The 24,904-nt window shown below is 47.0% G+C and overlaps 1 protein-coding gene across 4 annotated transcripts in view; it reads left to right on the forward strand.

The window, feature by feature from the left end:
- The window catches only part of IL16 (interleukin 16), a 101,058-nt gene that overhangs the window by 49,313 nt on the left and 26,841 nt on the right, over positions 1-24,904 (forward strand). For all 4 annotated transcript variants that reach the window (XM_055326006.1, XM_055326007.1, XM_055326009.1 and 1 more), the window contains exons 3-8: positions 9,226-9,334; positions 12,535-12,677; positions 14,504-14,614; positions 17,437-17,551; positions 23,944-24,017; positions 24,625-24,850. In XM_055326006.1, the coding sequence (XP_055181981.1) occupies positions 9,226-9,334; positions 12,535-12,677; positions 14,504-14,614; positions 17,437-17,551; positions 23,944-24,017; positions 24,625-24,850 (778 nt within the window). The remainder of the gene's footprint in view (positions 1-9,225; positions 9,335-12,534; positions 12,678-14,503; positions 14,615-17,436; positions 17,552-23,943; positions 24,018-24,624; positions 24,851-24,904) is intronic.

Raw genomic sequence — 24,904 nt, forward strand, 5'->3', positions numbered from 1 at the left:
CGGAATTTCATCAGTGAGTGTACACTGGTGGTAAACTCCCTCCAGTTTTCTATCCAAAGGGCCTTAATTCCACTCACTCTTAAAGGTATGTTAGCTAACCTCCAAGTCTATGTTGACAGTTGCTTTCTCTTGCCACATTGGATTAATTATTTCACAATTGCCACCAAGGCAGGAGCTTTGGGTTTAATCATTGCTCATTTAAGGATGATCAATCTTCTCTCTGGCTGCTTTAAAGATCTCTTACATGTTTCAATATTCTGTAGTTCAACTAGAAGCTGTCTAAGAATGCTTTTCTTTTTATTCACCTTATTTGGGGTTTGTTGGGTTCCATGGCTCTGTGGATGGATGATTTCATCGAGACTGGAAGAATTGCATACATGCTCATGTGCAGTGAGTCTCTTTCTGGAATGCTGGTTAGATAGAGGCATTCCTGCCCCACCTTCACGCTTCCAGACCCTCCTTAACACTCCCCATCCCTTTTGGTTGTCATCTGGGCATCTTTTTCAGATCTACACTTCAGATCTCTTTGTCCCCTCCCCAGTGCTATCTCATTCACTCTTCAATCCACCTATTTGCTTTCAAATATCAGTAGTTCTCTTATTTTTAAAAATTTCTTGGTACTTTTCCCAATATTGCTTAGAAACTTTCATAGTTTCTCTCTCTTAAATTGTTCAATCATCACTTCTATTTCTTTAAAAATGTAAGCATATTTATTTTGCCTTCTGTGTCTGATTTCCCCATGATTCGAAGTCTTTGCAGGCTGATTTTGGCATATACTGCTCCTTCTGGTTCTTTCTCGTGGTGTCTTATTCCAGTATGTGTTTTATTTTTATTATTTTTTTTAACTTTTTTCTCTAAAAGTAAATCTTGTTAGTCTTGTTAGTTTCTTGGTGGGAATCTCTGCGACCTAAGTTAAAGCTCGTTCCTCCAGAGAAGATTTGAATTTGTTTCTGCCAGGTGGTTGGGGCACCACCAGCCTGGAACCGTTTTGAACTAAATTCTTGTCTAGAGGTTTTTCAAGACATGCATGTGGTATGAATTAGGGCTGCCAAGTTCTGTGAGGGCCATCTGGTAACTGTTAATCACCAGCAAATCAGGAAGGCTTTTCCCCCCTTCCATTAGGGCCGTTTCCAGACTGACAATTTTCATGCAGGTCCTGAGGGTGGGAGGGATTTATTTCCAGTTTACATTTCAAATGAGGATGTAATTATTGGGGGATCCCTTTATGCAAGAGGAGTGCCCTACTGAACTCTACATCTTGGGAACTCTACATTTCTTGGGAAGAAATCAGGACTTTCCATCTGCTCCTGACATCCAGAAAGCTATAGAAGGTGAAGTACAAGTCCAGCCGGATCATAAAAACAATCTCAGGGCAGCAGCCAGCTTCTGGGCTGCTTACCTGCCAGGAAAATTGTGGTGCAGCCTTCATTTGCTTCTTGGGTATTCCTTACTCCTTTGCTATTCCATTGATACATTCCCACCCCGTCCAACACTTTTACTTGGTTTTAGCAGAAGGATCAAAGTAATGGGTTACTGTCGTAACATCCTCAATACTGCCTCATCATTGTTTTCCATTACAAGAAGTGGGATGAACATATTTCTACATACATCTTTGTGCATTTTGTCCAGTTGTTTCCTGTAACAAATTTGTAGACTATTAAAAACACTTGACAGAATTGAGAAATATCTGGGAAATAGATTGGCACTACTTGGTGGCTGGTTGGATTATTAGGGCTCTTGCTGGCCATTGATCCAGGTACTTTGCATAGATTATTTCATTTAAATCTTCTGAAAATCTCACTGGACCAAATAGGTTAAAAAAACTCTACTGAGGGTTATTTCTATTAAATGAGTGGAAATATAAACTCTGTTTTGGCAGAAAAATATTCAATTTTTTTAGGGGGGAAAGTGGTATTCCCCAGAGTTGTTTTTAAATTTAGGGAGAGCTCTTACAAAAATAGTAAGAGAAATAACTTTTTAACTAGACAATTTAATTTTATAATGTGAAGCAAATGTATAAGACTAGGTTGGAAGAAGAGTAATGAAGGGTTGTCCTATTCGTTATTAAGACAACTGCCGACAAGCATCTCAGTGTCTTTCTACTTTTAAGCTTTCCTTGGGTCTGATTAGCAGAGACAGTCCCTGGTTTTCTCAGGAGGCAGCTATTTTGCATCGAGACATCACTACAGAGGTATGATGCCTGAATTTGTTCTTGCAGAATAAATTTGGTGGGATATTCTTGAAGAGGGAGGGAAAGCAAGGATGGGCCACTGTAAGATGAGACAGGATGCAGAAGGTCTATGGGGCAGGAAGTGTGGGTCACTGGGGCCAGGAGGTATGGATCGGTCTGAGTAGAGTCAGAGGAAGCATGGGTCAGGGAGCTCAGATTTGATCTTGGGTCTATCAGATCCACCAGAGAGTCAATCAGGCTCATGAGTAGCATTTGCATTTTTATAAAATCATGCTAGCAGGAAAAGTGATCAAGGGCAGGGACATTATGAATGAACAAATGAATTTTCCTTTCAAAATGGTTTTCTTAAGATATAACTCATACACTGTACAATTTGCACATTTAAAGTGTACTATTAAATGGTTTTTAGTATTTTTACAGAGTCAAGCAACCATCACCACTATCTGATCTTTTTTTTTAATAATAAATTTATTTTTTATTGGTGTTCAATTTGCCAACATACAGAATAACACCCCGTGCTCATCCCGTCAAGTCACCACTATCTGATCTTAGAACATTTTTGTCACCAGGGAAAGAAGCCCCACCATCATTAGCAGTGACTCTCTACCCACCAGCCCCCAACTCCTGTCCGTCCTTCACCATCCAGTAATCTACTTCCTATCTCTAAGGTTTGCCTATTCTGAACTTTTAACAAAAATAGAATCATGGAATATGTGGTCTTTTGTGAATGGCTCTTTCCACTTAGTATTACATTTTTAGGGGTCATCTACATTATAGTGCATGCCACTCAACCCCATCCCAGGTCTTGGTTGTCTCTCAAATTTTTATGATTGTCCAAGATCCCCATTGGTGATGGTCTGCCAACAAGTCAGTGTTCCAAAGGGGAGGATCTCAGGCAGTATCTAGATTCAGATTGATTGGAAGCCAGACCCTCAGCAGCAGCTTTTAAGGAATGCACATAGATACAGCCCTGTGGGAGCACAAGTGTAAGCCCCTCTGGCCACCAGAACCAGCTGGTGTAGAGGTGTCTCCTAGAAGCAGCCACAAAAATTGTTGCTCCAGACAAGTGTATACACTTCTTCCTGGGAGATATCAGTGAGCTGCAGGGCAGCCAAAGTGACATTTCCGATCCATACTCCCTGACAGCACCTCCATAGCCTCTAGACGTGTGCTAACCCTGAAGCCTGCCCCTAAGCCTGAGGCTCCAGGATTAGCGGGTAGGACTCTCTCTCAGAGAGGGCCCTAAAAATTGGAGTGCCTGACATGGGGTACAAACTCTTCACTCCTTAAGGAGAAGCTCTAAGCTTTTGACTGTGGGCTTCCCATCAGGGGTGAGATTATGAGACTGTGTCTCAGACATTCTTGCCATCACTCTACCCTCTCTCATTTGCCTGATGTAAAAGGATCTCTCTGCCAGTTTTTAGTTAGTTTTTTTTTTTCCTGGAGCAAATAGTTCCACATGTGGCTGTAGATTTTGCATGTCTGTTGGCAGAGGTGAGTTCAGGATCCTCCTAGTCTCCATCTTGAACCAGAGCCTTGTCACTGTGGCTTTGATTTGCATCTCTCCGTGGCTAATGATGCTGAATACCTTCATGTGCTTCTTGGTTTTTCATATAACTTCTCTGGGAAGCTATCCATTCAGATCCTTTGTCCTTTTAAACATTTGGATTTTTTGTCTTTCTGTTATTGAGTTGTGGGAGCTTTATACATATTCTCAGTCCAAGTCCCTCATCAGATATATGACTTGCAAATATTTTCTGCAGTTCTGTGGGTTGTCTTTTCACTTCCTGAATGGTGTTCTTTGAAACACAAATTTTGTAATTTTGAGGAACCCCATTTCCATATTTTCTTTTGTCACTTGTGCTTTTGGTGTCACATCTAAGAAGTCTTTTCCTAATGCAACATCATGAGGATCTGTGTTTTCTTCTAAAATTTTTTTAGTTGCAGCTGGTATATAGGTCTATGATCCACTTTGAGTTAAATTTTTGTGTATGTTGTGGGGAAGGGGTCCAATCCACTCTTTGACATGTGGATATCCAGTTGTCCCAGAACCATTTGTTAAAAACAATCTTTAAGGGGAGCTTGGGTGGCTCAGTTGGTTAAGTTTCTGCCTTCGGCTCAGGTCATGATCCTGGAATAAGATTCCAATATAAGAGGAATACTCTGAACTAGAGCATAACCAGCAAGAATGGACGTGTTGGGGCATTTGGAAAGGTAGAAATACAAGGTGACCCAGGTCATACAGGGAGCACAGTGGAAGGGAGACTTGAGAAGGATTCCTAGTTTCTGGTTCCCACCCTTCCTCTCCATATCAGGAGGTGTGTGACCTCAGTCTCCTGCGTGACCATCCCAGAGCCCATCTGCTGGACCTAGTTGCTCATCCTCATGACTAAGGGATCAAAGCCTGTTGCCGCATTATCAACCCAAACATCAGAAGTGAGCCTTGATCCTGGAGACAGCTGGGTGATATTTTGTGGTTTCCTTAGCCTGGAATTGCCATGGTATCTCAGTTCAAAGAGAAAAAATGAAAAGACTCTTATGTACATGGAATGCAGTCAGCAAACTCCAGAAGCATGAAGCTTCTGCCCGCAGTCAGGGATCTACATAAAAAGTGAGCACTCTGAGGGAAGCAACGGATCCATCTAGCCCCTGGGGAAGCATTTAGTCTCCAGAATAATCTTGTCTGTAGGACACAGTGCATCTTCATTCTGGAACTCTGCATCTTCATTCTGGGTTTGCTCCCCTGGGGACATGGGGTCTTTGCGTTTTTGAGGGTTGGCTGCTTAGCCCTTGCAGCCACGCAGATGATCTTCATGTTGGAAAAAATACCTTAAAGAACCTTCCTGGCTATTCCCTACTCAGGCACCAGAGAGGACACTGCAACCCACGCAGTGATGGGCACACTACCCTTAGAGCTGCTGCCCGAGGCTGCCGTCTCTCATGGCAACAAGGGGAAATGTGTCTGGAAATGTGTCTGACCTTGGTGGATGAGTCCTCAGCTTCCAGGGCAGCCCCACCTTGGGAGCAGGAACAGAAGAGCTCTGTTCTGTGTGTTGCCAAGGGCGCCGCACTGTGCAGACGCTCGTGGGGACCCCACAGAGACTCCTTTGATGAGAAACCACTCCACCCAGGACGTTGTGCCCAAGAGTGACCAGGCACCCCTGGGAGCCAAGGAAAGCTACTTTGTTCTAGTGAATGCTCTTCTAACATATGATCATCTCTGAGAGGACAGTAGCCCCTTAGATCTTTAAACATAAGCATCAGTTGCGTTCAAAAGCGTGGGCCTGAGTGGCGCCTGGGTGGCTCAGCATCTGCCTTCAGCTCAGGTCATGATCCTAAGGGTCCTGGGATCGAGCCCTGAGTCGGGCTCCCTGCTCCCTCTGCCACTCCCCCTGCTTGTGCTTGCCCTCTCTCCCTCTCTCTACCAAATAAATAAATAAAATCTTTTAAAAAAAGGTGTAGAACTGAAAATAATTATAGAGGTTGTTAAGTCAACACCCTTGGTTTACAAAGGGGGAAACTGAGTCCAAACAATTAAGTGACAGGCCCAGGGTAATGAGAGATTTAATGCAGCAGGTCTCATGCCCTCTACCCACTCTCTCCCACAACACATTTCTGCTAAAGAAATCAGTAAGCCCAGAGTTGTATGGATTGAAAAGAATGAACTATACTTTGAAATAATCCCAGACTGTGGATGTGTGCTGGATTCTTGTTGGTTTCCAGGAATAGAAGGCCCACAAACCTCGTGCACTGCCTCTATCTTGGGAATTTTTAGGGGCCATGTAATTGGGATTTATTTTTTTACTTATCTGTTAGAAAATTGCCTCTTGGATGCCCCCTTTGGTTCGTGGTAGTACACTTCCATCCTTCCCTGCACGAGCCCTCCAGTGAGCCAACTCCCACCACAGCCCGTCAGAGAAAAGCACATCAGTTTTGCACAACCATCCAAGTTTGGCAGTTGCCTGGGTAGATGCAGGATGTCAGAGCCTTCAGCTAGTTCTGAGACGGACTTCTGGCAGAGGGAAGGGACCAGTCACCTGCCACCCATGTCTGAGACAGCTCTGGTCGGAGGATGCAGAGCTATGAAGGAAGGGACTCATCTGTGCTGTCTCGTGCTTGCAGAGAGGGCTCCATGACCTGCCCGCACACAGTGAGGTGGCCGCTCCTGCTGTCCCAACTAGAAGAGGCTGTACTGCTGACATGCAAGGCAGCAGACAGGTCAAGTGGTTCATCTGGCTGGTTTGGGATGAAGTCTCTTACAGCCAACCCTGAAGCCCCAAAGAAAGCTTCCCTCCTCTGCACATGACATTAACCATTTCCAGGTAATCTGAGCTTAAAAAAAAAAATTTCTCCACTTCCTGTGATTCTCCTGCCATCAGTTGGCTTTACTCGTCGACCTATTTCTCAAATTTGTCTTGGACAGGGACCTTTATAAAGAGGATGGAAAGGGAAAAAAAAGTGGATGGAAGGGGAAAAAGTGAACAGTAAATACACTGTCTTAGGTTTACTAATGTGACATTTGAAATACACGTAAAATGGCATTTTGTTTCTAGTCTGATGGTACGAGTCACACATGCTTGTTGTGGGAGACACAGAACATACAGAGGATTGTGAAATAGGAAAATAAGTATCTGTAATCCCGTCATCACACATCATGCCCTGCCAGCTTGTAAGAGCAGGACCCTGTCACTGACGTATCCTCAGTACTTGGAATAGGGCCTGGTGCATAGTAAGTGCTTAATAAACATTGGTTGAATGGATGAATGTTACTATTTTTGTCTATTTATTTCCAGTTCTTTCCTTCTGCCTATTTTACATGATTATTGTGAGACTCTGTTCATAGGATCTTTTTTTTAAAACCTACCATAATAATAGAAGCATATGATATAACATAAATCCTTTATAAACATTATTTTTAAAGATGATTCATGTTTGTATATGTTCCGTTTACTTATTTACCTTCATCTTATTAGAGAATTGGGGGGAAAATCCACATTTCAAAGGCACTTTGCAAATAAAGGCTTCACCTTAGACAAGTAGACATAATGGCTAAGGTCTGTGAGCCCAAATGAGCTACTGAATTCACATTTAATTATTTACTCTCAGGGTGTCACTGGAGAGCTTGGAGAAGTGGGAATAATGGTCTCAGGGACTATTGTAATTAAGAAATACCTTTTGACTGTTGTATTGTATGAAGAAATTGATTCAAAGAACCAGTCATGATGCTAAATCCTAGAAATAAAGAGTCTCAAAATTAAAATGCACTAAGCCACCTTCTATAGAAATCATGCTGTTTTGAAGATTCTTGGCAGAGCCTGGTTGAAGATAGTTTTGCAGGTTGATATAGCACCATCTGCTGCTAAAAAGGAAAATGAATGCTAGGAAGATGAGCTCTAGTTTTAAATACCGATGTGTACAAGAAATAATACGAATGTGATATGTGGTTTCTTGCAGGATCCTCTTGGATCAGAACCAGATGCAATTTTAAACATAAAAAAGTGCTGGGAGTGGACTTCTGGCTCCAGAAGGCTCCAGAGTACATTCTATTAGTTCCCCCACCTCTTAGAATTTCTATCAAAAAAGTTTATTTCTACTAAAATTCAAAGAATATATATACTAATAGAGAGAAGTGTATGTCAGAACAGGATGCCATGGAAAGGGGCCAACCATATTCTGGAATCCATGAGAACTTCGTGCATGACAGTGCAGGTGACTTTGGGTTGGAGGCAAGGGCTAATTAGCCTGCCCCTGACTGTGGGGGAAGGAAGCCTTTGGAAAGTGAGTGGGGCAGATGTCAGCAGACCCCTTCCAGCCCAGAACCTGCCCACTTGCAGTGTCAGGGGCTGGAGTGGAGGGTGGGTTGTTGGGTCTAAAGTGAGAGGCAACAGTAGATCCTCCTTCCACCCTGGGAAGTGTGCCGGCTACCTAAATCCATACACACACATTGGACACATGACATTAACTAGGTGCCAAGAAGCCTGGCTTCAAAGAAAAGGGGGCACAACAGTTAGAAAGGGCAGTAGGTGCCCCTAACAGACCTCTACTCTGGAACACTAAATCCTAGGTAGCATTTGACCAGACAATAGTTTCCAGGTCCAATAACAAATATCCAAAGATTCTATACTCAGCAAATAATTTAAGTGTTACAACCACAAAGTTGGACATGTGAATATTCAGAGAGCTTCCAATCTGCATAACTTTTAAAAAATATTTTTTTATTCATGAGAGACACACAGAGAGAGGCAGAGACATAGGCAGAGGGAGAAGCAGGCTCCCTGTGGGGAGTCTGATGCAGGTGGGACTAGATCCCAGGACCCCAGGATCACACTTTGAGTGGAAGGCAGACACTCAAACACTGAGCCCCACAAGCACCCTGAGAATGTTGGTTTTTAAAACGCTAGATTAAATCTCCAGAGATGGAAATCAGTAATACAGTAAAATCATCATACTCTCAAGAAGGCATGGATGGTTCAATATTAAGAAACCTACTTATGTAACATTGGTCTGACACAAGTTTCTAAGTGCCTCCTACTCGCAGAACATGGGAAGTAATTTAAGCTCTTCTCTGAAATGCACCTCTTTGCCTTCCTGTTCAGGGAAGTCCTCTTCCTTCATTTGTCCTTCTCTGTTATCACCGATGACTTGTGTTTGTTTGCTTGTTTACTGAGGGCCTTCCCCCGCTAGGACAGCGTTGCTCCAACAGTGATGCCCTATCTGGCTGGTTCACACCTGTGTCCCCAGTACCTGAAAACAAATCAGACATATGACGGCCGACGTGGTTATTGGACATCTGTTGTTTTAGTTCAATATCTATGCGATACATCTATTCACTCAATGTTTACTAAAGGGGCGACTGTATCTATGGATTAGTGGATGACAGTGATTCTAAATCCCTGCCTTTCTAGAACCTATAATGTCCTGGGGAGATAGACAATCCAACCAGTGCCTCCAAGGTCAGTGCCACACTCCGCTTTCTGTCCACGTTCTCCTGTTCTGACTGCCCTGCTCAATAAAAGGTGGGAACTGTTTTGCAGGAGGCTGCTACAACTTCTTCTCGAGAAAAGTCTGGAAAAGCAGACACACAAAGTAGTCACTTCCTGCTTCCCAAAGTCCGTCACCAAAGGACGCGCAGCAACTCAACCAGTAAGTGCGTTGCGGAACTGCCCTCAGGAACAGAGCCTTGCTGTTGCTGAGGACCAGGAGTGTCAGTGATGTGGGGAGATTTGGGGGAGGGAGGGTCTCTGCTAGTCCAGTGGGATGAAATGTGGCTGTGATCTGTGTGCCTCTCTGGGAGCATTTGTCATTGCGCATGTGCGTCCATCCTCCCGGCCAGCTGGTGGGCTCCCAGTGGTTTTGGCAGCTCTGCCTCTAGCTGGACTCAAATGCCATGTTGGGAAGACCTGATGTATGGGATAAAAGGTGAGGGCTTTCCTCCTGCTCTGTCTTCTGATGAGCTTCTCAATTTTAGGAAGGTCATTTGTGCTCCCAGGGCCTTCCCCATCTGTCACAGGACAGGAGTGGAGGCTGGAGGATGTCATGATTCTGGGTTGCTGCAAATAGAATAGCCCTACTCCAAAGTCAGGAAATTTGAAGAATGCAGAAAAGCATGAAGAAATTAAAACCACACTACGTGCTGATATTAGAATTCCCCTCCTGTGCCTCTATATGCCTGTAGAGCACACGTGCATACATGTGTGCACACAGCACGATTTCACATCCTTGGAAATTCTCCTGCAAACACCATGTTCAGTGGGTGCCTCCTATTTCATTATATGAATGTGCCTAATCTAGTTAACCAGATAATAGTTATCTATTATTAGATAGCTAAGTTATTCTCAGTTTTTCACTAAGATAATCAACATTGTTGAGTTTGTACACAAAACCTAGCTTATGTTTGTGATGATTTTCCTAGGGAAATATAAGGTACAGTGGATGGGAGCATGGCTAGGAGCTCACACTTGCTTCCCGAACTAATCATCCATGCTACCTTGGGCAAATTCCTTAAATCCTGTCTGATATTATACTTCTGTAGTATGCACCCTCTAAACCATTATTTCCTAGACTCATTTCCTATTTTGGAACTGCTAGTTGCTTTTTTTTTTTATCATAAGTTTCTGCTTATTTCCCCAGAAATAACTTCCTAGAAATGGAGTTTTAAAAAGTAAATATGCCTTAGATTTTGATCTGTGCTGCCAAATTTAAGTAGCTAAGACTGCAATAATGTGTATGAATACCCGTTTCTTTTTTTTTTTTTGAATACCCATTTCTTCAATCATAGCCCACACTGCATTAAAATTTAACAATATAGATTTGGTGCAGATTTCTCCCTATCCTCCTCCTCCATCTCTGCTTTTCTCTGGCCCACTTCGCACCCAGGACCAGCTACACAGTTTGTGGGGGTCAGTGTAAAATGAAAGCCTGGAAATCTTGTTCAAATATTATTAAGGATTTCAAAATGAAGGCAGTGGAGCCTTAAAACCCAAGCTGAGGCCCCTCTAAGTGTGCCTGCAAAGTGTACCTGCCTGCAAAGCCAGCCCTGCATGTGTCCTGGGCACAGACCCTTCCAGACAGCACCTCCTGGCCTCTGGCTCCCTGGTTCCTGGCCTCCTGGTTTCTGTGGAGCTCAGGAGTGAGAAGCACCTCCAGGAGACTGGGGGAGGGTGGTGGTGGAAGAGAAGCTGCTGGAATATTTCTTTCCTGTTCCCTTTTCCTCACAGCTGTGTTTCTGGCACCCCAGGTCCTGCTGTGACTGACAAATGCCAGGTGAAGGTGGGGTACTTTCCATGGACCCAACACCCACTGGGCTCTAGGAAGGCCATCTCCTCCCCTGCCCCCTTAGGGCCTGGGATGGTACAAGCTTCCAGTTCTTGCCAGTTCCTGGGTGCCTGGAGAGGCTCCGCTCTTTTCCTAAACCTGTCTGCACTTTGCACCCAGCCCTTCATTCATTCCTCTCCGAGGCCTCTGGGGCTGGCACCTGACTGGCATCCCGACCCTGAAATTGGGCGGAACCATCCCTCCCCACACAGTTGGACTTAAATATTCCTTCCTTCATTCCTTTCCTTTTTGGGGAGTCCACCTATTTTCTGTCGGGCTGTCCAGCATTAGCATTCATTCATAAACCTTTATATTTGGCTGTCATATTTGTGGGATGTGCTTTCTTCAGTTTGTTATTTTTCTTTTAAGTTCTTTTTTAACATAAAGATGGGAATATTTTCATATAATCAAATCTATAGTTTTTCTTCCTTCCTAAGAATGTTAAAGTTTCCTCCACATCTAGAGAATTACTAAAATATTTGGCTATATTTCCTTCTAATTTTTAAACGATTTGCCCAAAAAAAAAAAAGCCTGTTATATTTGTCATTAATGTTTGTTGTTTGATGTGAAGCAAGAATCCAAACGTTTTTCTAAGTTGGATGCAGCGCAGCTTATTGGAGATCAGTTCCTGCCTGCCTTTTATTGCACTTTTTTGCTTGTTTATCTCTTGCAAGTGATGTGTGGTTAGATCTGGAAAGCAGACGCGACGATCTCTTTGAAAGGAGCCACTTAGACCACTGGTGTCAGTTTTACAAGTAATATTTGTTCTCACTTTCCTGCTTCTCCTGCTTTGTTATTATGGTCACTCATCAGTGCGTCGTTCCCTGCCTCTTGCTCTGCAGGTGTGCTCAATTTTTATAGTGATTTGGAAAGTTTATCCAATTTTTATCCCCACTTCTGGTTTCCTTTATGTGAAGTTAATTAGTTAATCATTTGACTTTAATTAATTCAGGAGTACTTGAGACTATATTTTCCAAGTTGCCCACCAAAATGTTGTCCTGCATCCCTCGTCCCTTCCCCTGTTCATCTTTCCATTCCATAATTCAACTTCACGGTAAATTACAAACTCATATTATTATTATGCAAGCGTCGTAGTTTATAGTTTCCCTTTTAAAAAGTTACTTTGGCCTTTGCACTGGCTTTCATGATCACATTTTCAATGAACCCAATGAGTGCCGTATGTTTAACTGGTTTCAGCTTGCTGCTGCTTGCACTGGTAATCTTGAGCCATTTCCTTGTGGCTGGAGCACATCCAGAAGCCATCTTCAGACCAGATGGTGCTTTGGGATCCCACTCTGTCCCGACCCTGGGCCTGGGTCGGAGCTGATCCCAGCTCATAGTGGGAGCAGGAACGCACTTGGGCTGCCTGGTGGGTGGGGATAGAAGAGGCAGAGATGGAGCGGCCTGGGCTGCTCCCTCATGTTGCCTGTGGCTTCGGGGCTTCAGGATGGCTCTAAGGGTCAGCTCTCAGCTGACCTTTGCATTTTGAGATCACATACAATTTCTTCTTTTCTCCTCTTGTGGTTTAGGTGTCAATCCCTACTGCATGGGAGAAATCGATTTCCCAATGATCAAGAAATCTGCAGCTTGCACAGACAGGCAGCCCTATTCCCTCTGCAGCAGCAGGAAATCTCTTTCTCAGCAGCTGGACTGTCCAGCAGGAAGGGCTGCGGTAAGGAGGAAGCAGGGAAAGGGGAGCGGGGAGGGGCCCAGACTCAGCAGAGGCCGAAGACACCTGCCTGGTGGTTTTGCGTGCATGCACTTACCGAGGAGAGGGGCTGACTAGCGGGGGTTGGCAGCCCTGGGCAAGGAAAGAGGCCCAGTGGCAGTGGTCACCGCTGAATGCTCCCTGTTGAGTGCTCCGTGTGCGGCTGCTGCCACGTCTGTGCTGTCAGGAGCAGGCCTGCAGTGAACATTCCCTGTGAGCAGGCCTGAGCTCAGGCTTTATTCCATCTGCACCTCAACTCTAGGAGGCAGACAATGAGCCGGGGCTGGGATAGGGGAGGGGATGCATGCCAGTTCACATCACTAGTTGCACAGCCCTGGGGCTCGAAGTTGGACCTTCAGGATTCCAAAACCTGGGCTCTTGACCCTGTGCCATGGTGAAATGCTTTACACATAATGCCTCTAATTCATAAGACAAGCTCAGAAATGAATGTAGTAGTCGCCCTGTTTTACAGCGAGGAAACAGCGGCTTGGCCAGGTGAGTAGCTGTTGGAGTTCACACATCTTAGAACCCAAGGGACCAGACAGGATTTGAGCCCAGCCCCGTGCACTGCGCGCTGCACCTCTTTCCCACTGTGGGCATCAGCTGGCAGGGCAGGGGCTGAGCACACCCGAAGCACCGTGTCCCCTCCTGCCATTTCTCTAAGCCCCGGGTGGTGCCCACCGACAGCCTTGCGCTGCCCCCTCTACCACCCAGCACCTCTGTCTGTAGCACCTTGTCCCTCTTTGTCTCCTCTCTAGCGTCTGGAAAGCCTATCCCGTCCTTCAGACACCTGCCTAACACTACCTCTGCTGGGAGTGCTCCTGACCCGTCAGCTGCATGGGCCTTACACTTTTCCTAGTGCCCATCCTGGGCGCCTGTCCTCTTACTGCCCTCACCCCAACAGAGCATGAGTGCTCCGAGGGCGGGCTCCGTAGGCAAGTGATCTTTGATTTTCCCTGCACGGTACTCGGGGCTCGGTAGATGCCTGCAAGTTTCATTTCTCTCTTTCCTTCGTGGGCTATGTCTTTCATTTGCAAACTGGGAGCATTGGGGTCCCAGGATTAGAAAAAAAATGACATTCAGAGCGACGGATGGATTTTTAAATAAGAGGAAACAGGCACAGAATGGTTAAGTCACTTCCTCAAGATCACCAGCTGGTACTTGGCAGAGCCAAGGAAAGAACCCAGGCAGTGCCAGCGGGGCTCTGGAGTCTAAGCTCTGACCTATAGCCCCAGCTCTAGTGTCCTCGACCGGGGCAGCATCCTGCAGCACCCAGGTGTATGACTCTCTGGCACACTCTGCTTCTCCTTTTTAAGTCACCTGTGTGCCTCCCCTGAGAGAGGAATTGTTCAGCGTTTTAAGATCTTCAGATTCCTTGCCTGCCACCCCATGCCTGGCAGAGGGAGAGCTCTCAGCATGTGTGTCTTGAACATGCTTGGACACAGTCTGCGGAGGACATTCTTGGAGGCTGCTGTCCCAACCTCCGTTTGAGACTTTGGCTTTAGGGCTCGTTGTTCCCGGGCAGTGTGGTCTGCGATGCACTCTGCACCTGCTATCTGCACAAGCCTTAGGGGGCTTCTGGTTGCTGTTCTGCAGGTCAGCAAGGCTGGAGCCACTCAGATCAGGACAAACAGCCCCTCTTCACCAGACTCGCACCGTGCCTGGTCAACGACGCTTGGGGGTCATGCTGTGGGCTCCCGGGAGAGGGGGTCTGGTCCCTCCCTTGCCCTATGAGGTGTGTGCTCCTGTTTCGTTGGCTCACCCCTCAGCACCCCGCTTTCTTCCTGCAGGGCACCTCGAGACCCACGCGGTCGCTCAGCACAGCTCAGCTGGCGCAGCCCTCAGGGGGCCTCCAGGCTTCCGTCATCTCCAACATCGTGCTGATGAAGGGCCAGGCCAAGGTAAGCCAGGGCTATTGTCAACAGAAACTGCTACATGGACACCAGCTCCTGGGGAGCTGTCCTGTCCAGGGAAGGAAGGAGCTAGGGCCAGCGATCCCAGGCTGCTAGTGTGAGCATCGGGATGTCCCGTGGAGGTTCGGGGCATGACATTTTCTAGATGTTAGTTTTACCTGATGGTTAAATTCAAATCATTTAAGGGCAGTTGCTGCAAAGTTCACAGACGAGCCCAAGAAACCCAGACCTAATATAGCTTTGGCGTGTAGTGTGAGGGAACAATGTTGTTGCTGCTTCCTTTATGGTCAGAGGAGGGGCTGCCTGCACGCCTGGCTCTTCTCTCCCCTACCCCCTTCCCTCCCTCTCGTGGGAGCTTACAGACATGAGTGAGAAGACAGAAGCACCAGGTCCTGTTGCTGCTCTCATCACAAAGAGAAATTCTCTCCATGCTGATTTTTCTCCTAACACCCAGCTTTGGGATTAGTAAATCCCAATGCTTTTCACCCCTGGATTTAGGTAGAGGCATTTAAAATGTAGTTGGCTTTTAAATCGTTTGCAATGCTCAGAAGAAAGCAAAGAGGGGCACCTGGGTGGCTCAGTCAGTGAAGCATCTGCCTTTGGCTCAGGTCATGATCTCAGGGTCCTGGAATCGAGCTCCACATTGGGCTCCCGGATCCATCAGTCTGCGTCTCCCTCCTCCCCTGATCATGCTCTCTCTTGCTATCTCTGTCTCTCTCTCTCTCTCTCAAAAAAAAAAAAAAAAAAAAAAAAAAAAAAAAAAAAAAGGAAAAGAAAAGAAAAGAAAAAGAAAAAGAAAAAGAAAAAGAAAAAGAAAAGAAAAAGAAAAAGAAAGGAAGAAAGAAGCAAAGGGCACCAAAGCTCATGCAAAGATGACCAAAAATGATTTAACTGATCCCCATGTCTGTAAGAGGTACATTCACTAAATCATACATTACGTGTCACCGGGTAGCCTGAGCTGGCCTTCAGGGGCCTGGGTTGGAGCAAGGTGAGCCATTCAGTGCAGAGCTGGGTGGGGAGTTCAGATACAAGGGCTCCCACTGTCCACCTCGCACAACCTATGAACTGAAGGAAGTCCGCATCACCGAGGATGGCAAGTAGGACAGGGGCAGAAGTGAGTTCGGGAGGAGGAAGCAGAGCTAGAAGCCTCCGTAAGTGCTGGAGGCAGAGTTAAAATCAAACGGGGCAATAAAGCAGCTGTGGAAAGCCAGGCTCTGTGCTAAGGGCTGCACAAGTCCACCTCCTCTGGGAGGCCCCTTGAGGGTCTGGGAGGTTGCAGGACTTGCTCAGGGTCACTTGGTTAGTTAGCAGCCAAACTAAGACAATGACCCAAGACTTGCTGACTCCCAGGCCTCGCTCTAACCACGGCACCGTGCTGCCTCTTCAGGATGGGGCAGATCTTGAGTCTGCAGCAATTATTTCAGCCCAATGAAGCTGGGGCCCAGAGAGGACCCCCGAAGCCACGCCCATCTCTCAGTTTTCCTAGCCCTGTGGTTACCACTTGTCTCTCCTTCCCTGGGACACACACCCTCACCAGAAGTCTAGAATAGTACCTTGTCCACATGGCTTCCCTACCTGCAGATGCTTGCCTGGTTCCCTATGGCATCTTGAGGGTGGGTGCCAGGCCTGCCATCTCTCAGGTACAGGGGCACTGCACCTGCTCAGCTCTGAGCAGCTGCTGGCCTAAAAGACACTTCCCATGAGCAGCGATGCTGTTACAGTGGTGGCCATCCCGCGGGGTCTGTCCAGGAGCCAAGCTAGGAACCACTGCCTTGTACACCTGCAAGCTGGACCCAAAGACCCAACTATCATCCGTCACGGGCCTTCACTCCATGATACACGTTTCCTGAGCACCTGCCAGAGGCCAGGCATCACCAAATAAGATATGTTCACTGCCTCCAGGGAGTTGATAGTCTAGAAAGGAGCCCATCCAGACCCTAGCTGAGCCTTCCTGGGAAGTAGGGAGCTCCTGGGTCATCACATTGTTGATGTGAAGCTAGCATGTGTGAATTTCTTGGACTGCTCTCTGGGTCGGCCCACATGGTTCTCCTAACTGGTCTGCAGGGGAAGTGGGGCCCTCCTTCCTTGCTCTTTCTGTGCAGACATCACTCACACTTTAGCTTGCTCTTCTGCCTCTGGCCTTGTCTCTGCTGCTTCCCAGCTGCTCCCGCTGTTAGGACCCTCTGTTGAGCCCCCTGAGCTCTAACCAGAGCCAGCTGCCAGTGCTGTGAGCTCCTGGGGTTTTTGTCAGCTTGAGACCTAGCAGAGGGGGCTCAGGGTTGCAGCGTTGTCCTTGAGAAGGGGAGGAGGTGGGATGCAAAACAGAAGCTAAGTGAATGGCCTTTGGCAGGAGAAGGGGTGCTTCCTCCAGTGCAAGCTGCTGTAACTATGACTGCAGGGATTTGTTACTTGGTATCTCATTGGATGGTCAGACACAACCCAGTGAGTTAGGTTATGAGCATCATTTTACAAGGAGCTAACCTGGGGCTTGGAGTCGAGAGGTGATCTTCCCAGATTGCCAGCGAGAGGGGCAGTCAGGGCTCCGTGTCATCCCAGGTTCTCCAGCCTCATCCTTAGTTCTGCGTCAGGACATTAGGCCCTTGGGAGAGCTCCCGACTCCATGTGGACCAGTCTGGCCTGGAAGTCCGGGTTTTCCCCATTCTTTTGTGAAGCCCGGAGGCATGTGAGACCAAGGACACCTCGCTGCTCCCAGGGTCCCTCACTCAGGGTTGGGACGTGCCTTCGGCAGACGTCAGCCCAGGGAATAGCACGGAGCACCCCTCAAGCCACCTCTCCTCTTCTCTCCCCAGGGCCTGGGCTTCAGCATCGTTGGGGGAAGGGACAGCATCTATGGCCCTATTGGAATTTATGTCAAAACCATCTTTGCCGGGGGAGCAGCGGCGGCCGATGGAAGGCTGCAAGAAGGTAGATCTCCCGTGTCTTACTGGTTGATGTTTGAGGAATCGGGCAGAGTCGCTAGGCCATAGAAGAGGACGGAAAACAAAATGTGTCTCCGGCCTTCAGATGCGGCTTGCACGGGTTCTGGGGTCTGTAGCGCGTGTCCCTGTTGGCTCCGTTGTGACAGACACTTTGCTGGGTGTGTTCGCAGTAGGTCTAGGTCCTGTAGCCAGCCTGGAACAGAGGACTGAGCTGTCTGTTTCCCTCCCCCGCCTCCCCAAGGGCTCCTCTGTAGCTGGTACCCTTGCCACCCTCTTCCTTCACCCCTGCCCGCCCTGACCCACAACCACCATAACCTAGACCCTGTGCTTCTAGTGTGTCTGATGCACATTCTCTGTGAGCCCACTGTGTTCGTGGCTCTAGGAATAGAGAGAATGATCAGAGATGATCTCTCCTTTGAAGAGCTCACGATCCATCAGCTCTTGGGTCCAAGAGAAGCTATCCTGAGGGTAAGGGGCCTGGGGAGCTGAGCTGTCTCCAGAGGGCCCTTCCTGCCTTCCTGTCCTGGATGGCCAGGGTTTTCTTTCTATCCCAACTGTCTCCCAAAGTCATGTTTGGAAGTATCGGACAACAGACTTGGCCCAAGGACATTCCCAAATTTCAACCAGAGGGAGAAATTCAGGGGCAGGCAGCCCTGGATCCGACGGCAGCGTCTGCAGGCCAGATGTTGGGTTATGTACAGGATGCTTGAGAGAGGTGACTTCATAGCGTCCCCACTGCGGGGGATGTCCCCATCTCTGCCAGGCCAGTATCTGTAAGCTGTGCTGGGAGCCTAATCCCCTTTAAGAACTTAGCTTGTTGGGGCACCTGGGTGACTCAGTGGTTGAGCACCTGCCTTCGGGTCAGGTTGTGATCCTGGGGTACTGGACTGAGTCCCACAGCCTGCTTCTCCCTCTGCCTGTGTCTCTGCTTCTCTCTGTGTCTCTCATGAATAAATAAATAAAATCTTTAAAAAATAGAATAAATTAAGAGGTTAAAAAAAAAAAAGACTCTAGCTTGCTTAGGGCAGGGTTGGCAAGCTCCAGCCAAATTCGACCTGCCTCCCGTTTTCATACTGCTCACACATGAAGAATGGTTTTCATGCATCTAAATGGCTGAAAGAAAGTCAAAGGAATTTGTAATTCTTTTGTGGCAAAAGTGAAAACTGAACGAAATTCAAATTTCAGGATCTGCAGAAAAGTTTTAGAGGGCAGAGCGTCAGGCACAGGGCTCATTGACTTAACCCATCCCACTGTCCGAAGCTGCTTTTGTGCTTGTGACAGCAGGCTGGCGGCATGGTTGCTCCAGAGAGCCCATGGCTGGCAAAGCTTACCGTATTTATTCTCTGGCTCTTCATAGAGCAAGTTTGCCCACACCGACATTATGCAGGATTGTGCATATGGATTTTATCAAGGGGGCAGTGGGGAACCTTTGATGGTTTTATGACGGAGGTCCCTAGGTGATTAGGGAAGCAGAGTGTAGGATGAAGGGGGCTGGCAGGAGCCAGAGGCAGACAAGCCTGCAGAGCCAGGCTCTGGCTCTCAAGGGTCTGCTCTGTCTCTTCTGCACCTGCACCTCCTCTCCACCTTCTTTGCACCTGCACCAGAGAAGACAGCCTCCCTGGAGGCGGCACATGAGGGGGGGTCAGAGAAAATGTTCCTAGCTGGAGTAGGACCAGGTGAAGAGGAAGAGGACAGGAAAGCCAAGGAGGATGATTCGGTTTGATCAGCAGCATGCCGGGTGAGGCCAGCAGGCGGTCACTAGGTGGAGCTGTGCCACAGGAGGATGGTGGTTCCAGTCCAGGGAGGGAGCCCAGGTTGCCTGTAGATTTGGGGGTTGTGGACACCTGGAAAATACTTGAGTCATAGGGCAGATAAAGGAGGTAGGGAGAGGAGGGTGAAGGCAGGGCTCTAGGGGAACAGCTAAATCCAGAGGCAAGTTAAGAAAGAGGGATGGGCACCTGGGTGGTACAGTGATTGAGCATCTGCCTTTGGCTCAGGACGGGATCCTGGGGTCCAGGGATAGAGTCCCACATCGGGCTCCCTGCATGGAGCCTGCTTCTCCCCCTGCCTGTATCTCTGCCTCTCTCTCTCTCTGTGTCTCTTACTGATAAATAAATAAAGTCTTTAAAAAAAAGAAGAGGGATCAGTGAGACAAAAGGGGAAAAGTGGAATCAGAATCTTGAGAATGTGCCAGTGTTTGATGATCTTTTGTACTTTTCTGTGTTTAAATAAAACATGGGGGAAAAATTGAGGTGGCAAGGAAATGGATGTTGTGTTCTGTTTTCTTTCCAGGATGCAAGCCTACCTGAGTCAAGCTTCTTTTTCCTCCTCTGAGTATTTGTCTAGCTCCATAATTACCCATTATAAAAACTCAGCAAGAAAAAACTTTCAGCTAGTCTTGAGTCCTAGATTCTAACCTCTAATGATTGACCAAACTTTTGTATCTCTTTCAAAGTTAGGTTTTAGAATCTGCCCTTGAGTTCATGAGGTACATCCAGTTGCAACAAAAGTTTGGTGTGCAGATCAAAGCTAGTGATGTTTTATTTGTGTAACCCTTCCCCAAAAAATGATTGTGTAAGATTTATTTGGCAAAATTGAGGTTAGTAACTTTCCACCAGAAATGGCCAAATTAGGGTCAGGACTCTCCAAAGAGCCCAGAGTTGGGTTATGTAGTTCTGTTAGGAGAGAAGTTCAGCCCCTCATGCCATTAAGAATGATCATTTCTCAAGAAGTGCACCCTCATGTGCACTGCAGGGTTATTTACAGCAGACAAGATATGGAAGCCACCCAAGTATCCATTGATGGATGAATGGATGAAGATATGATATATACGTATATAGAAGTATAAATACATAACGGACTATTACTTAGCCACAAAAAAGAATGAAATCTGCCATTTGTGACAACATAGATGGACGTAAAGGGCATTATTCTAAGTGAAATAAGTCAGAGAAAGACAAATACCATAGGATTTCACTCATATGTGGAATCTAAGCAACAAAACAAATGAACAAGCACACAAACACCACCAACAAAAACAGAAACCGAGTCATGACTACAGAGAACAGACTGATGGTGCCCAGGGGGAAAGGGGTGTGTGTGTGGGGTGAAGTAGGTGAAGGGGATGATGAGGTACAAACTTCCAGTTAATAATTAAAGAAGTCATGGGGATGAGAAGTACAGCACAGGGAACATAGGCAATAATACCATAATGACTTTGGGTGATGGCAGATGGTGACCCCACTTACCCTGGTGAGCATTTCCTAATGTATATAATTGTCAAAGCATTAAGTTGCAGACTTAATACTAATATGCCAACTATACTTCAATTTAAAAACATAAGTAGAGGAAGGTATTTAATGGACGGTGCATACAGAGCATCATTTAGGCTCATCGCTTTGTGATCAATCAATCTCTTGTCCATGACAGAAAAAAAAGAATGGTTATTACTGAAATATGTTCTTTGTCTATGCATCCTTCAGACATATTAGTTACATTTTGCTTATTTTTTACATTTGCCTGTTTCCACTCAGCTTGGACTCTCCAAAATACAAGGACGGAATCTTTCATTTTGGTCTAAGTCTGGCAGCTTCACAGATGATGCTGATTTGAATCCTCTGCCCAGCTCACTCCACCCTTCATTTTTGACACTTAGGCATGTTGGATAAAGTAGCATATCTAAACTTTAAATTAAATTATGGAAACTCAGGGTTTGATGATGTTGTGGCCTGTGGAACTGGTACCCATAAGGCTGAATGAAGGGCCAGGGACCAGAATTTAACTACCCACATGGGACAAGAAACATGGCTTGGTCCCTGGAACCTCCGAGAACTGCAGGAAGGCCATGAGAGGCCACTGGGCCCCAGGGAAGCAGAGAGGAAACCTCACTTTTCCCGTGGTTTTCGGGTGTGAGGAAAAGACATCTCCTACAGGCAAAGTAAGACAATGCCTGTGTAATGTGTGTGAGTACTGGCCACATTCATAGTCCCTACTAAGTACAGGATGCCCCAAGCTGGGAACCTAACCTCAAAACTAGTCCTGAAGCAGTGAAAACCTCTGACTGCCTCCTGGAGATAAAGGAAGTGCTGTTACCCAGCAGCTTGGGGTGCATGGAATCCCGGAGAAAAACTGGCCTGGGAAAAATGAATTCGACACAAAGACTACACAGGAAATGGGGAAACATCACTTATTAATGAGCATCAGTGGGAATAATGGGATAATTAGCTCTCAAAACCCCAAGTGCACAGAAGAATCTAAAAGACTGGTAGAATTCATGTTTTTTATTGTGCATTTTTAAATTAAGTTTTAAATTTTAATTCCAGTATAGTTAGCCTGCAGTGTAATATTAGTTTCAAGTGTACAGTACAGTGATTGAACACATCCATACACTACCAGGTGCTCATCATAACAGGTGCTTCCTTCATCCCCATTACTTGTTTCCCCATCCCTGCTGCTACCTCTCTTCTAGTGACCAGCAGTGTGTTCTCTGTAGTTCAGAGTCTGTTTCTTGGGTTCTCTTTTTTTATTATTTATTTTGTTTCTTAAATTCTACATATGAGTGAAATCAAAAGCATTTGTCTTTTTCTGACTGTCTTCACTTAGTGTAATGCTCTCTAGCTCCATCCATGTCCTTGCAAATGGCAAGATTTCATTCTTTTTGATGGCCAAGTAATATTCCATCATGTATATACACCACATCTTCTTTATCTATTCGCCTATCATTGGACACTTGGGCTGTTTCCATAACTTGGCCGTTCTAGACAATGTTGCTATAAATGTAAGGGTGCATGTATCCCTTTGAATTAGTGTTTTTGTATTGCGTAAATATTTTTAAAATTTATTTGAGAAGGAGATCACGAGCAGGGGGAGATGCAAAGGGAGAGGGAGAGGGAGAAGCAAATTTCCCCGCTGAGCAGGGATCCTGAGACAGGGCTTGATCCCAGCATTCCTGGATCATGACCTGAGCCACAGGCAGACGCTTCACCGACTGAACCACCCACATGCCCCTAGAATTACTGTGTTTAAAGAGATCTTCAAAAAGGTGAAAGAGAGAACATGAGCAACAAGGAAAGGTCAGAACATAGCGAAAACAGTAAGTTGTAGGGAAGAAAAGGCAAGTCCAATGGGCCACACAGAGTGATGGAGAACAAGGTGAGCAGAAGAGAAACATGGAGAGTAGGATCAGAGGGCCCCAAGGGAGGACCAGTTCTAGGAAGGAAGGGCAGTATGAAAGAGGGGAAGCAAGCCATATTGAGGTAGTGGCTAAGAATTTTCCAGAAATGTCTTAAGGCTTGAAATGTCAGTGTGAGGAAACACCCTAGGACATTGCAGTGGGACTTCAGATTGTCAGAGATAAAGGCAAAATCATCTTTCAAATAACCAGAGAGAAGGGACGGGTTATCTGCAAGGAGACCATAACCAACAGGCTATCTGCACAGTGACAACAGACTCCCCAGCTAACAACCAGGTCTGTGTGGGAAACACTGCTTGCATCTGAAACCCCAGGGCAGCCCTGAATGAAGATCAAATGCTCTTCTTTGCGTGCTGAGTGCATTAGGTGAAAGAGAGACACTGGTTTTTCTGTCCCCATAAAAATGAATTTTTGGATACAGAAAAAAATGAGTCTGTTCGGCATATATGTGTGGGAATGGCTTGTAGTAAAAAGGCTGGGGTACTAATTCTCTTCACCGGATGACTTGAGGCTTCTCTGAACTCTTTCCTCTTCTGCAAAATGGGGCCTATGCTGCATTCTGGAAATATTACCTCCTACCCTGTTTCCTGAATGCTGGGCAGGCCCCACCCAGAACTGACCTTGGAGACACACCATCTAATGAGATAAGTCCCCTGCCTGGGGAGCGGCCAGCCTGGTGGGGAGACTGCCCCAGGTCACTGGTCACCACCCATGGGCAGTGCTGGGATAGGCAATGGAGGACACAGGTGCTGTAGAACCCTCGGGAAATAAAACCAGTGGGGACTGTGAGAGAGGAGGGTGGAGAGGGCGGGGGCAGCGCACTATGCTGGAAGCAAGCCCTGGACGCAGACACCGGTGTGGGAAAGGCATCAGGGCAGGAGCCGTGGGAGCACATGGCCTGAAGGGCAAGGAGGCAGGAGGGCAGGGTCCAAACGGGGGGGTGGGCTGCACAGGTCAGGCCAGGTCTTGCGTGCTGGTTGAGGACCCTGGATGGATCTGCACTTGCGAGAGACGAGGGGCCTCAGAAGGCCGGTCACTGCTGCCCACCTGCCTCCCAGGGGGAGAGTCCCGGGCCGGGAAGGCTTCCTGGAAGGCTGCCAGGAACCTTCATGCATCCTGGCGAGCTGCATGGACACCCCTCACTGGGCCACACTCCTCTCTGCTGTGATCTCTCTCTTTCCCGACAGGGGATGAAATTCTGGAACTCAACGGCGAATCCATGGCTGGACTCACACACCAGGACGCTTTGCAGAAGTTCAAGGTGATCTCTTGCTATCAGTATGCGGTCAGATTCCAGGGCTCCACGCAAAGGAAATAAGCCTGACCCTTCTTCATTCAAACCCGCAAATTCAGAATATGGGATGCTTGATGTGGGGCACCCTGCTGAGGCTGGTCTGGGTACACGGCTACAAAAAGACCTGGCTCAGAAAATGCGAGTGTAATCAGGATCGTGGTTGGGCTGTTTCCACTAGTTAAGATGTGTGGAACAGTTTTAAAATGCTCAATATATTTATTTTGACATATTTACAAACCAGTTCAAAGTTTTTAAGGCAAAGTTTTAAGGCAAGATGTTTCCAAGTCTCCACGTAATCATTTCAATTAGAGGCTTTATCCATCCAGCACATGTACCCACACACACACACACACACACACACACACACACATTACATATTTGGTTTGTCATGCATGTGGATGTGTGTCGATTATACTACACACACACATATGCATGATGCACATGCACACCCATACAGACACATACATGTGTGGGCTCACACAGGCATGCACATGCACACACATATAGGCACATGCACACATGTGGGCAAACACACAGCTGCCGGGCACTGCAGAACACGGTCTCTTCCTTTCAGCAAGCCAAAAAAGGGCTCCTGACACTCACGGTGAGAACCCGCCTGACGACGCCCCCATCCCTGAGCAGCCACCTGTCTCCGCCTCTGTGCCGTTCCCTGAGCTCCAGCACCTGTGCCCCCAAGGACAGCAGCCCGTTGGGCTTGGAAAGCTCCGCCACCCCTGTTACCCCTGCCAGCACAGCCAAGCCTAACTACAGAGTCATGGTGGAGGTCTCTCTGCAGAAAGGTAGGGTCGCAGCACCTCCTCCTCCTCTTCCTCCTCTTCCTTCTCCTCCTGCCT

Source organism: Nyctereutes procyonoides, unplaced genomic scaffold, assembly GCF_905146905.1.
Source record: "Nyctereutes procyonoides isolate TBG_1078 unplaced genomic scaffold, NYPRO_anot_genome, whole genome shotgun sequence".
NCBI classification, from domain to species: domain Eukaryota; kingdom Metazoa; phylum Chordata; class Mammalia; order Carnivora; family Canidae; genus Nyctereutes; species Nyctereutes procyonoides.